Source organism: Equus asinus, chromosome 2 (genome assembly GCF_041296235.1).
Source record: "Equus asinus isolate D_3611 breed Donkey chromosome 2, EquAss-T2T_v2, whole genome shotgun sequence".
Taxonomy (NCBI): Eukaryota; Metazoa; Chordata; class Mammalia; order Perissodactyla; family Equidae; genus Equus; species Equus asinus.
In genome coordinates, this window is record NC_091791.1 from 10096759 (window position 1) to 10109656 (window position 12898).

Genomic DNA, 12898 nt, shown 5'->3' on the forward strand with positions numbered 1-12898 from the left:
GCCAGGTGTTGGACATCCCCTGTGAGGAGCTTTAGCTGGGTACTCTCTGCAAACCTTCCCGGAATCAGTTGAGGAGAGCCAACACTCACTGTTAGGAATTGCTGATAATAAACCCGTCACGCAGCTGCTTTATTCTCACAGAAATCTGCCCCTTGCACGGTCAAGCTGACACATTTCCCTGGAGGTCGCCAGGGAGCTTATGAAACCAGATAGTTATGAAACACAGAGAAGTATAAAGCCTGCTAGCAGTTTAGGCTGCCCCGCCCCTCACAAAGATGGAGGCTATGAGAAGGGTCATCCTTTTTGCACTTTTCATTGTGTCATGTCTGGGAGAGCTGAATTCAACTGTGCCTGAAGGTAGGAAAATTGAACCAGGTTTTTCAATCAAAATAAGGGTGACCTCTTTTCCAGAGGCCTCTACCGATAGTTTTTAAAGTTTTAATATCTGCCGTTGGCCCTAATACAGAGAATATTTACTCATATGTTCTTAATGGATTTTGAATTACTACTAAGGTTTTTCAGGCCCATATGACAATATACATAAAAATATAAAAGTACGAAGAAATTTACCACATCATTTCACTACTAAGAATTAACATTTAGGAAATAATCGTAAAAGTGCACAAAGGTATATGTGCTGTCTACATAATTATAAAAAGCAATGTAAATTTGCATCATTTCCTATAAGTTATGGTAAATCCATACTAAAGAAAACTCTTCAGCAACTTCTTAAAAATAAGACTGATTTATAAGAAAGGCACCCAGGATCTAGTTTAAGAGAAAAAAAACACACCTGAAATTTGCATAGCATGATGGTGTTCGTGTTTAAAATATATACATTTGAGCACTTAAAAAACCTGCAAGAAGAAGAGGAAAGGAAAGGGGCTGGAAGTAGTCACAAGAACTGTTTAATGATGATTGTTTCTGGGTGGATGGAATTATACTTTTAATTGTCTTTGCTTTCTGATTTTTTTTTTTACTAATAAACGTAATATTAATAGTTATTGTTAGGGAAAAACAAATAAAAGACTATTGTTATAAGGACATGACTTATCAGTCACAGAGAAAAAAGAAAATGCAAAGCTTTGTTTCTAGGTAGAGTTTTTAACCATTAGTCAGCTTCCGTTATGAAGTGTTTGATTCTTTTGTTCACATTCAGTTACCGCTGTTGCTGCTGTCCCTTCTCCTCTCCTCCTCTTCTTCTTTAGTAAGAGCTTTATTGAGATATAATTCATATACCATAAAACCCATCCTTCTAAAATGTACAACTTAGTGGGTTTTAGTATATACACGGGACTATGCAACCATCACCGCTATCTAATTTGAGAACATTTTCATCACCCCCAAAAGAAACTCTGTCCACATTAGCAGTTACTCTCCACTTCCCTCAGTGCCCCCAGCTCAAGGCAACCACTGATCAACTTTCCGTCTCTATAGCTTTACCTGTTCCGGACATTTCATATAAATGAAATCATGCACCACATGGTCTTTCCCTCAGCACTTTACAGTGTTCATCTATGCTGTACCATGTATCAGTAATTCATTTCTTTTTATTGCTGAATAATTTTCCATCGTATGGATGTATCACATTTTATTTATTCATTAGTTGATGGACATTTGGGTTGTTTCTACTTTCTGGTTATTTTGACTAGCGCTGCTTTGAACTTTAGTGTACAAGTTTTGGTGTGGACATATGTTTTCATTTCTTTTGGGGATACGCCTAGAAATGGAATTGCTGGGTTATGGTAACCCTCTGTTTAACCTTTTGAGGAATTGCCAGACTGTTTTCCCTGCAGCTGTCCCGTTTTACATTCCACGAGCAGCGTATGAGGGTTCCACTTTCTCCACGTCCTTGACAACACTTGTTATTTTCTGTTTTTGATTCCAGTTTTTGTTTCACGTCCTAATGGGTGGGAAGTGGTATCTCATTGTGGTTTTGATTTGCATTTCCCTGAAGACTAATGATGCTCAGTGTCCCTTCATGTGTTTATTGGCCATTTATGTCTTCTTTGGAGAAATATCTATTTTGGTCCTTTGTCTATGTTTTTCCTTTTTTTTTTTTTTTTTGTGAGGAAGATTCACCCTGAGCTGACATCCGTTGCCAATTTTCCTCTTTATTTTTGGTTTGAGGAAGAGGAGCTCTGAGCTAACATCTGTGTCAGCCTTCCTCTACTTTGTATGTGGGATGCCTCCACAGCATGGCCGATGTGTGGAGTAGGTCCGCACCTGGGATCTGAACCTGTGAACCCGTGAACCCATGAACCCGGGCTGCCGAAGCGGAACACTTGGGACTTTAACCACTCAGCCGTGGGGCCAGCACTGCTTTGTCCATTTTTAATTGCATTATTTGTCTTTTAATTATTGAGTTGCAAGAGTTCTTTATATATAAAGCTTCTTTTTAAAAACATCTTTCTCCATGCCTGAATATACTGTTTATTCTTTTATGCACCATATGTAGAGAAATCATAAATGGTACTTTCTCCTCAAGGGCTCTAAGAAGGAGAAGTCAATTGCTGGTGGCTTCCTTTGGAGTGAGCTAAATACCATTCACACTTACCTGCATGTTTGTATGGATCTTGCATGTGGGTGGGAGGCAGACTCCCAATCCCTGGAGTGGGGAGGCAGGGGCTGCTGGCTTTCCTCAGTGCCAGCTGTGATCTCCACCAGGCAAATCAAGCTGTTCTGCCAGCCTGGGAGGCTCCAACCTGGCAGAGACCCACAAAGCCCTGATCCTGCAACTCAATCCCAGTGAGGACTGCACCTGGACACTAGAAAGACCAGAAAACAAAAGCATCAGAATCATCTTTTCGAACTTGCAGTAAGTAGAGGCTTCAGTTCCTAATGAGAGTGGTTGAGCTCTGGGCACACTAGGGAGTGTCTGTGGAAAGAAGTCAACTGCTCCTGGAGGTGGTGGTAACACCCACAACAATGATGGCGATGATGATGATGATGATGATGATGATGGCTGATAGTCACTGACTGATGACTGTGCTGCTAGCTCTGGTCACAGATGTCCTGTGAGGTCAGTACAAGAACTAGAGGCAGAGAGAGGTTGAGAACTTGTCTCAGGTTATATAACTAGTAAGTAAAATCACCAAGGTTAGTACCCAGCCTGTCTAGGTCCAGATTATAGGTGCTAAAACACTAAACGCATGGTTCCAAACTTTGCTGTGCATTAGAATCAGCATGGGAGCTTCCACAAACTCAGATGCCCAGGCTGCACCTTGTACAATTAGCTCACAATCCTGGGAGTGGGACCTAGGCATCAGTGTTTTTTTTTTTTAATTTTAAACTTTTTATTTTGAAATAAATATACACTCATAAGCATTTTTTATAAGTGCCCAGGTGATGGCAGAGTGAGGCAAGGTGACAACAGGGCGCTGCACTACAAGACTCTCTCAGGGCTTGGAGAGAGCTGCCCCACTTCATGCTCTCAACAGCCCTCCGGGTAGATGCAATCTAATCCCCATTCAATGGGTAAGAAAGCCCAAAGAAGTCACTTAACATGCCCATAGTCACACACTAATAAAAGTGGGAGAGGAAGTGAATCCAAACAACCTGGCTCAGAGCCTGTGCTCTTACCCTATCCCAGTGGTTCTAAAACTGGAGAGATAGCAGAAACACTTGGAGGGTCTTTTATTTTTTATTTATTTATTTATATTTATTTATTGATTGATTGAGGAAGATTAGCCCTGAGCTAACTACTGCCAGTCCTCCTCTTTTTGCTGAGGAAGACTGGCCCTGAGCTAACACCTGTGCCCATCTTCCTCTACATTATATGTGGGACACCTACCACAGCATGGCGTGCCAAGTAGTGCCATGTCCGCACCGGGGATCCGAACCGGCGAACCCCAGGCCCCCGAGAAGCGGAACGTGCGAACTTAACTGCTGCACCACTTGGCTGGCCCCTTGGAGGGTTTTTTAAATGTACAATTGCTGGGCCCCAGCCCCAGATTCTCTGATTCAGGTGGGGTGGGTGGGGCCTGATCATTTGCATAGGTAACGAGTTCCCAGGTGATGCTGATGGTGGTGGTGGAGGTGCCACGCTTTGAGAATCATGGCCCTACACCACCGAAGTTGGAATTGACTTCCCTTCACCCATCAAAGAAACAAGAGAGAAGAGGGACTTCCAAGTTCCCTGGAATGGTAGAGCTATTAAGAATTATATACATTATTCTTGCTGTGTAAGAAGAGAGGAGAGAAGAGAAGCATGGGAAGAGTGAGGGGGGAGGAAATGAACATTTCACATTTACTGGACATCTCCTGTGTGCCAGACCTGGGCCTGGTGCTTCATGTTCAGAATGTTACAAACCTCATGCCATAGTATGAAGTAGGCTGTGATGTCCCCACTTTACAGACCAGAAAACTAAGATCAAGAGTAGTAAAATCACTTGTCCAAAGTTCAGGCAGGAAGTCATTAAGCTGGAAGGAGACTTCAGGTTTGTCTACCCTTGTGATTTTTCCTCTAAGTCATCTTGGAAATGTGTCCTCTGGGGCATTTGGAGAGATAATGTCAAAATGGGCAGAAAACAATAATCGTGGGCTCCCCTGTCCAATGCAGGGCATGGGACTGTCCTTAAGAATGAGGAAGTGTGATGTGAGGAAAGGAAGGGGCAGCTAGTGAGATGCCAAATGCTTTACCTTGAGAGAGGTGGCCGTGGAAGAAGAGTTGCTTCACCTTTCAGCAGCCTTGGATTTCAAATGTCAAAGGGGATCAATTCCAAATAAGAAGGTTCCACGCCAAACAGTCACATGGGCGTGGGGAACAGGAGAGATGGAAACAGGGAGAAGACCCACTTACTCGATGTAGGATGTTGGCAAAACAGTTCAGCTCCCTGAGTCATGTAAGATTGCTACTGTGTGATTTGATGTTGGGGGACCTGAGAGGGGGTTGGTCTGGGAGAGGTTGAGATGAACACAGATATGCCACCGTTTTGTAAATTGCAATGCTAATGTGAACAAACCCTGTGAAACCCCCTTTGCTGGTGGCTCTTCTCTAACCACAGGTGTGTTCTGTTCACAGGCTTGATCCAGATGGAAGTTGTGACAGTGAAAACATTAAAGTTTTTGATGGGAACTCCACCGCGGAGGCTCTGCTAGGGCAAGTCTGCAGTAAGAATGACTACGTTCCTGTATTTGAATCATCATTAAATACACTGACGGTTCAAATAGTCACTGACGCTGCGAGAATTCAAAGAAGTGTCTTCATATTCTACTACTTCTTCTCTCCTGGCACCTGTAAGTTCTCATTTATACATCGCATGCACACGCCGCCTGAGAGCCCAGGAGGTTACACACTCTCCTGCCTAGCTTGTTGTAACCTTGAGTCTAAATCTATTCCCTCAGAGACTTCTTTATTTGTGAGAGCAGTGGTTCTCTAACTCATGTGCATAAGTATCACCTGGAAAGCGGGTGAAGTCACAGGTTCCTGGGCCGCACCACAGAGATTCTGATCCATTGGTTCTGAGGGGCGCCCTTGAGTACGCCTTTCTTACCAGCTCCCAGGTGGGGCAGATGGATGGGGCTGATCAGATGGCTACATGCTGAGGTGTGCTGTGTTAGAGACCAAGGCCAACTCTCCAACTGCAGTCTGTTTGGTAATAACTCTGAGATCCTTTGAAATGCCTCTTCAGGGACTGCTCCTCCCTGTGGCCTGATTCTTCAGGGGAGCACAAGCTGAGAACCTCTGACCTCACAGCTGAGTGGCTACAATTACATGGTTGTGCATTCACAGCACCTAAATTCTGTTGCAGCACAAAGCAAAATGCCAAGAAATTCTTCGAGTTCATGAGTAAAGTGCCACTCTGGTTTGCTTTCTGAGGCCCAGAGCTAATGTCATTTTCTTGCTTAAACCACCAGTTCCTTGGTGCTAACAAATCTCTAAGTGGAGCAGTCAAGGTTTTCCCAAGCCAGACCCAGAGCACCCTTTCAAGCCTTACCTCCAGCCACTCCCTGACATGCAGCCTATGCTTTAGCCAATCTAAACCATTTCACATCCTCCTAAAAAGAGCCTTCAGTGTTGTTTCTTCATGTTTCATTTGTCCAGTTGTTTCATTACCTACTGGGGAAGGAGGGACCAAGGACGGCTTCATGAAGGCTGCATCTGAGCTGAGTTTGAACAATAGTGTGACTGGGGTAGGGAGAGGTGGGAATCAGTGGAGGAGGACTCATGTCCGCTCGAGCCAATAGTCCAAGGAGACATGGGAAGAAAGGACAGGCTGAAACAGCAGGCCACATGGTAGTGGCCGATGAGGCTGGAAAGCTAGGTTGGGACTAAATGAGGAAGAGCCTCCAAGGCTACTCCTCAGAGTGTGACTTCATTTTCTGTGGCTCAGTCCAGGTAATGGAGGGTCTCTACAGCTGGGACAGGTCTTATAGAGAGACTTTAACATTGTCCATTTGGCAGCAGTGTAAAGATTCAGCCTCTGCCCCGCACCAAAGGGGAGAAAATCCAATGATAAAAAAGGATGAAAACCTCATTATGCTACCAGTTCAAAAGAGGGAGATGGAATCAAACTCAGGGGAGACTTCCTAGACTCCATGCAGGACACAGAAATTAAAAGAAGTCTCTGTCTTGATTTACGTTCTTGGTCACTGCATATCCCTTTCAGCTATTCCAAACTGCGGGGGTTACCTGGACGCTTTGGAAGGTTCCTTCACCAGCCCCAACTACCCAAAGCCACATCCTGAGCTGGCCTATTGTGTGTGGCACATACAAGTGGAGAAAGGTTACAAGATAAAATTAGACTTCACAGAGATTTTGTAAGTACTGTGGTCCATTTCTCCTGTGGGAGAAAATGCAGTGAGCTCACCTGGCAAATGGGGGGTCTGTGGGAGAGAAATTATCACATGAACCCCCTCAATTCTTTTCAAAGAATTGATGTATAAAAAAAACACCATTGAACTAACTTGACGATTTTTTTTGAATGTTCTGATGTCACATCAGAGACTTGGCAAAGCCCCAGGTTTGTCATCATAAACCTGAGATACCATTGTAAGGAAACATCCTTGATCATTTAAGATTGGGATTGTTGGGATTATAGAAAATAGAATTGAATTGGTTTGAAAAGCTTTTCCACTGAAAGTCCTACATCTCTAGCCTAGAAGTGGACGAATACTGCAGATTCGATTTTGTTGCTGTTTATGACGGCTCCTCCACCACCTCTGGCCTGATGGGACAAGTGTGTGGCCGTGTGAAGCCCACCTTCGAATCCTCATCAGACTCCTTGACCATCGTGCTGTCTACAGATTATGCCAACTCCTACCGGGGCTTTTCTGCTTCCTACACTTCCATTTATACAGAAAATGTTGATACTAGTAAGTCGTATTTTACATTCCTTAGGTATTTTGTGATCTGTGAAGATTGTGTACGTAGAAATGGCTCCTTAATTCTTAGGCTACCTGTGGCTAACCCTATTTGCAAGCCTGTGACATAAACTTTGGAACATATTAATAATCTGAAGGTTGAGAGTCAGTTGTATGTATTGTTTAATACAAGAGGAAATTAAATGGTTTTATTAACCTGAAAAAGATTTCTGCAGAAAACATGGGCTGTTTCGCTTGATGCCTCTGTAAAGACACAATTAAAAATATTTGTTCTATAGATTCTAGCCACAAACAAGGTCGCACAGTGAACACTGAAAAAGGAGATCAGCTGCTCTTTTATCTCAGGCTTCTGATTATGGTTTTGGGCAAAATGGGTTTTGACTTGTTATATATTCTTCTGTGCACATAGCTTTTCAAGATTCAAAGTTCCAAGCTGACGTAAACATGATCATCCTTTTTTCTTGGGCAGCATCTTTAACTTGCTCCTCTGACAAGATGAGAGTTATTATAAATAAATCCTACCTGGAATCACTTAAATACAATGAGAATAACTTACAACTAAATGACCCAACTTGCAGACCAAAAGTATCAAATGTGGTGGAATTTTCTATCCCTCTTGATGAATGTGGCACAATCAAAAAGGTAAAGTGGAACACCGATAGCTGGGTTTTGTTGAATGCCAAAGGCATGTTGGGTAATGCTGACAGTGTAGTGCTTGCTGACTGCTTTAACGAACAACTCCCAAATCTTGGTGACTTAACACATGGTAAGCATATGTGGACATATAAGTGCACACACTCATTTACACACAAATGCCAAATTATTGCATTCATTTTCAGGGTAACTAGAGGGTGGTTCTCTTTCCCTAAAGGTAAAGAACTCTGAAAACTCACTGGAGAGCATTTGAACAACTGTACGCTGTGGGTTTAACAGCCTACCAGTAATATGTGTATAGAAAATATTTGCATCTCATATTTAGCAAAAATCTAGCTGCATTTTAATAATCTTCTTCTTTCCCCTGTAAAGACAGAAGGTAAAAACATTATCCTTATTTTAAATATGAAGGACATAAGTTTGTGACTTCTACTACATTTTCTAGAACTTCAATTCAAGATCTCAAACATTTTCAACCTGTGGGGTCCCTTTAGAGTACATACCCTCAACTTTTCATTCAGGTCATTAAACAACAACCTAAATGAAAAGAATGGAGTCTACACCAAAGGAATTGATAAGGAAGTCATTATTTTTTGCCCAAAATGAACACCTGGGCTATTACCTTGTGAATCCCTAGGGAAGGCAGCCTGGGGAGAACCTCCGGCAGGACCTCTGTCTGCACACCTTTGGAAACTGCCCAGTTAGCTGCACTAACTTAGAGCTATTCAGGGAAGGCTATATGTTATAGAGTCTAAAGTCTTTATAGGGCTGGAAAATTACATTAAAATTTGTTTTTAATATAACTAAAAAAAATTCTGTCCAATACTATCTTCAAGTCTTTCTAATCCAAACTGAATCTCTCATCTCACATTTTTCCTTTCTACCCATAATGTTTCTTGAAAAAAAATCTTAAATTGTGATTTAAGAAAATTGTCTCTACCTGCAAATGTTATTCACATCTATGCTCTAAAATATTCCTGAATTTAAAATGTAATATTTTAATTCCATCTTGCTCCACAGGTAGAAGATCATTCAATTACTTACACCAATGTAATCACCTTTACTGCATCCCAAGCTTCTGAAGTGATCACCCGTCAGAAACGTCTCCAGATTGTTGTGAAGTGTGAAATGGAAAATAATTCTACCGTGGAGATAATGTACATAACAGAAGATGACATAATACAGAATCAAAATGCACTGGGCAGATATAACACGAGCATGGCTTTTTTTGAATCCAATTCATTTGAAAAGCCTATACTGGCATCACCATATTATGTGGATTTGAACCAAACCGTTTTTGTTCAAGTTAGTCTATACACCTCAGATCCAAATTTGGTGGTGTTTCTTGACTCCTGCATCACCTCTCCCACGTCTGACTTTGCGTCTCCAAACTATGACCTAATCAAGAAGGGGTATGTACTGATGGATGACATTCTTTTCTGAGGACTGATAATGACTCTAATGAAGTAATATTTTTTGTGTGTGCATATATAATTCATGTATATAATTTTCATAGTACTACTATGGAGTTTAATAAATTTATTTTCATCATTTTATAAAACGCAGTTTCTCTGTGCAGGTTACAAATAATTTAAGTTAAAACATTTCTATAGCCCACAGTCCATATCCATTAGAATTTTAAGTGCCTTTACAAAATATTTGCTGGTAGAAACAAGTTTATTTTCGTCAAGAAGGCTTTATTTGTGTTTTTGCTTTTTTCACATTTTGGTTATTTTCAACAGAAACCAAAAAGATTGTTTCTTGATCTGTTTCCAGCTTTAGAACATAAATATAACGTAATCAGTAAAGTATATGTGACATTCTTTTAAAAAAAAGGAAAGTTCTTTCTTGAAATGACAGTTCCTTTTTTTCTATGAGCTAATAGACTTTTTAAACTACATTAAGCATGCCAACACACTCATAGCAACTATGTAAAGTGAGGTGTTTGATTCTGATATATCAGCATTGATTTTCTAATTAATTCATACGGACTAGCAATCTAGAGCTGGAGAAAAATTTATCTGACCCAAGAATCAGATCCATAGTCTTAGCTCACGTAGTCTGAGTTCAAGACATTGTCTTTCTAGAGGGATTTTTCGATCCACAAATTAGACAGTTCAGAGTAAATTTTGTATTATCTCTTTTCAATATTGAAAAGACTGAACTTCTGTAAACTTTCTAAATGTGCCATAAATTCTGTTCCAGATGTATTCAAGATGAGACTTGTGACGTGTATCCCTTATCTAGACACCATGCAAGATTCCAGTTTAATGCCTTTAAATTCTTGAGAAGTCTGAGCTCCGTGTATCTACAGTGTGAGGTTTTGATATGTGACAGTAGCGACCATCAGTCTCGCTGCCACCAAGGCTGTGTCTCTAGAAGGAAGCGAGACATTTCTTCATACAAATGGAAGGATAATTCCATCATAGGACCCATTCGTCTGAAAAGGGATCGAAGTACAAGTGGGAATTCAGGTAAGAAAAAAGCTATTCCATGATCTAAGAACACCTCATGGCTTACGAAATGCTACTCAAATGCAGTCCTTCTTAAGCAGATACGGTTTATGATCTACCATAGTTTCAGCCAAACTCTAAATAAGTTATGAGTTTTAAGCGCGAAAGATTAATTTTTATTTCCCTTACTTGGTAATGTGTGAACCACATACAGTTTAAGCATATTATACTCTGATAATTCATCATTCACAGGGCTTTGGAATATAAATATAATGTCCTCATTTCTACAAACAACAGTTTCCCTTAGCTTCCTAACTCCTCGTCATAGACACCATGGCAGATAACTGAATCAAAAATAATGTATTTTAACTCCTAAATGAGTATAATAAGATGAACCAGCATCCCACACAATTGCCTATTTGGAAAAAAAGCTATTTTTTTAAAACAGAAAAAATTTTATATTTTCAAGACAGCCCTGCTTCTTTGTAAAGGATTGAAACCTGAGCTTGGCCAGGTTGCCGAGAAAAGAGGGAAAGAGGCGATGGTAAATACTCAAGGTGACCCATAATTTAATCGCTTAGGATAAGGCACAATTAAATAAAAACTGTTTATAAGAATTTATCTTATGTGAAAATGATCCTGGCATAAAAAGAATCCTATGATCTCTGCATTATTATTTGAATGAACTATGAAGGAGTATGGTTTTGGTTTGTAGCAAAATATTTCTATGACAAAAACAAAAGAATACAAACAAATTAAATTCAGTAATTTTATAAACACACTCACTAAAAAGATAATGCATGTGTGGATATTAGTTTGAAATTAGTTGAAAATTCGTGAATGAAAACTATTATAGAAATATCATACATATTAGAAAAGAATTCTTTTCCTATTTCAAGAGAAGAAACCAATTGTTTCTATATAGATCAAATATATTTTGACAACTATGGGAAACAGTGACAATTAATAAATGAACCTGCACTTCCATGGACTGTTATGCTTGAATTTCATAAGTTTTTCACCTTATGTCAGGGAATCAAATTAAGTTGACCATTTAAACAAACAAATGTAAGGGCATCTTGTCTTTGAAATTAAACATAAACATAAACTAATGTTAGTGTTATATGTTATACATTCATTGATATATAAGCTTCATAGGCTATGTAGAGATATAAATTTATGCAATTTTGCAATACCAAGTAATACTTTTCTTTAAATTATTTTTATCTCCTTTCCAATTACAGGACTTCAGTATCAAATACATGGAGGAGAAACTCAGAATCAGCCTTTCAACAGCCTTTATCTATTTTCATTCATGGTCCTTGCTCTGAATGTTGTGATTGTGGCTACAGTCATAGCGAGGCATTTTGTGAATCAGAGAACAGACTACAAATACCAGAAGCTGCAGAACAATTAAATTAAGGGTTCAGCCTTAAGTGAGACACATTTCTCCTGAGTGCTGAAGGAATGCCACCTCCTGGCTACATGCATTACGAATAAAGTAGGGAGCATCTCGTCAAAGTGATGTACAGGTCCTCATGTCATTGTGGTCAGAGTGTGTTTCCTTGCAGGACAACTGAAATGAACAGACATTATATAAGTTAGCTCTCATGTTAAAGAACTAAAGCCACCAAAATATTAAATGAATTAAAAACATCCTTTTTTATACACATAGAACACTTTAAGTAAACATAAGCTGAAAAGAAAAAGGTTATTCTTGCTTAAGAAAAGTAGTCTTCAGCATGAGATGTATTTATTTTCTAGATGGAAATATGCTGCCCTTTGAAACATAAACACTAGTTATAATTTCTGAAGCTAAAGTGTGACAGAGAGAGCTGAAATCTCCTTGATTCATCTGCCTTACTGCTTTAATGCAGTCTCAGCGTTTCACACGTTCAACATCTCAGAAAAGGGCTTTGAAAGAAGAACCTGTCTATAAAAGAAGACACTTCTGCATAGTTTCTGGGTAATGAGATAAAACTATGTTTCTCCTCCCATTTAGCATCAAGCACCAAGGCCAAAAGTAATAGTCCTAACAAGGAGTAGTCGGTTCTGATTTATACTTTCCTACCTGCTGTGGCTGAATAAATATTGTTAAAGACCCCAACGTGAACTCATTTGACACGTGCCACACATCACATCTAATTCTTTATCTTAGATGAACGATACAACGCTACCTTGTCACCTAACAACCCTCATTGTTTCAGGTTCTAATCTGCATCTAAACAGGCAGCCATCTTTCTGAAGGCCCAAGGTGTTCTCTGTCACTCCTGTCCACACATGCTGAGTACACAGTAGGCTGGGGGGAACACACAGAGGTACCAGCATCTCTGTCCTCAGGGAACAAGTCCTTAGGGGCCTGACTGATTTCCAGCTCCAAATCAAAACAGATCTGCTCCATTTTCTTTTTAATATTTCCATGTAGATCTTCCAACACAGTACTTCCCCAAGTGGCCATGCGTTTG

At 40.2% G+C, this 12898-nt stretch overlaps 1 protein-coding gene across 1 annotated transcript; it reads left to right on the forward strand.

Moving 5' to 3' along the window:
* Positions 1-244: 244 nt before the first annotated feature.
* Positions 245-12535, forward strand: CUZD1 (CUB and zona pellucida like domains 1). The gene is made up of 9 exons (XM_070481593.1): positions 245-357; positions 2668-2818; positions 5024-5238; positions 6612-6762; positions 7100-7317; positions 7796-7968; positions 9001-9392; positions 10186-10454; positions 11678-12535. Exons 1-9 carry the CDS (start codon positions 276-278, stop codon positions 11848-11850), a joined length of 1824 nt encoding a protein of 607 aa, XP_070337694.1. The 5' UTR covers positions 245-275; the 3' UTR covers positions 11851-12535.
* Positions 12536-12898: the final 363 nt, after the last annotated feature.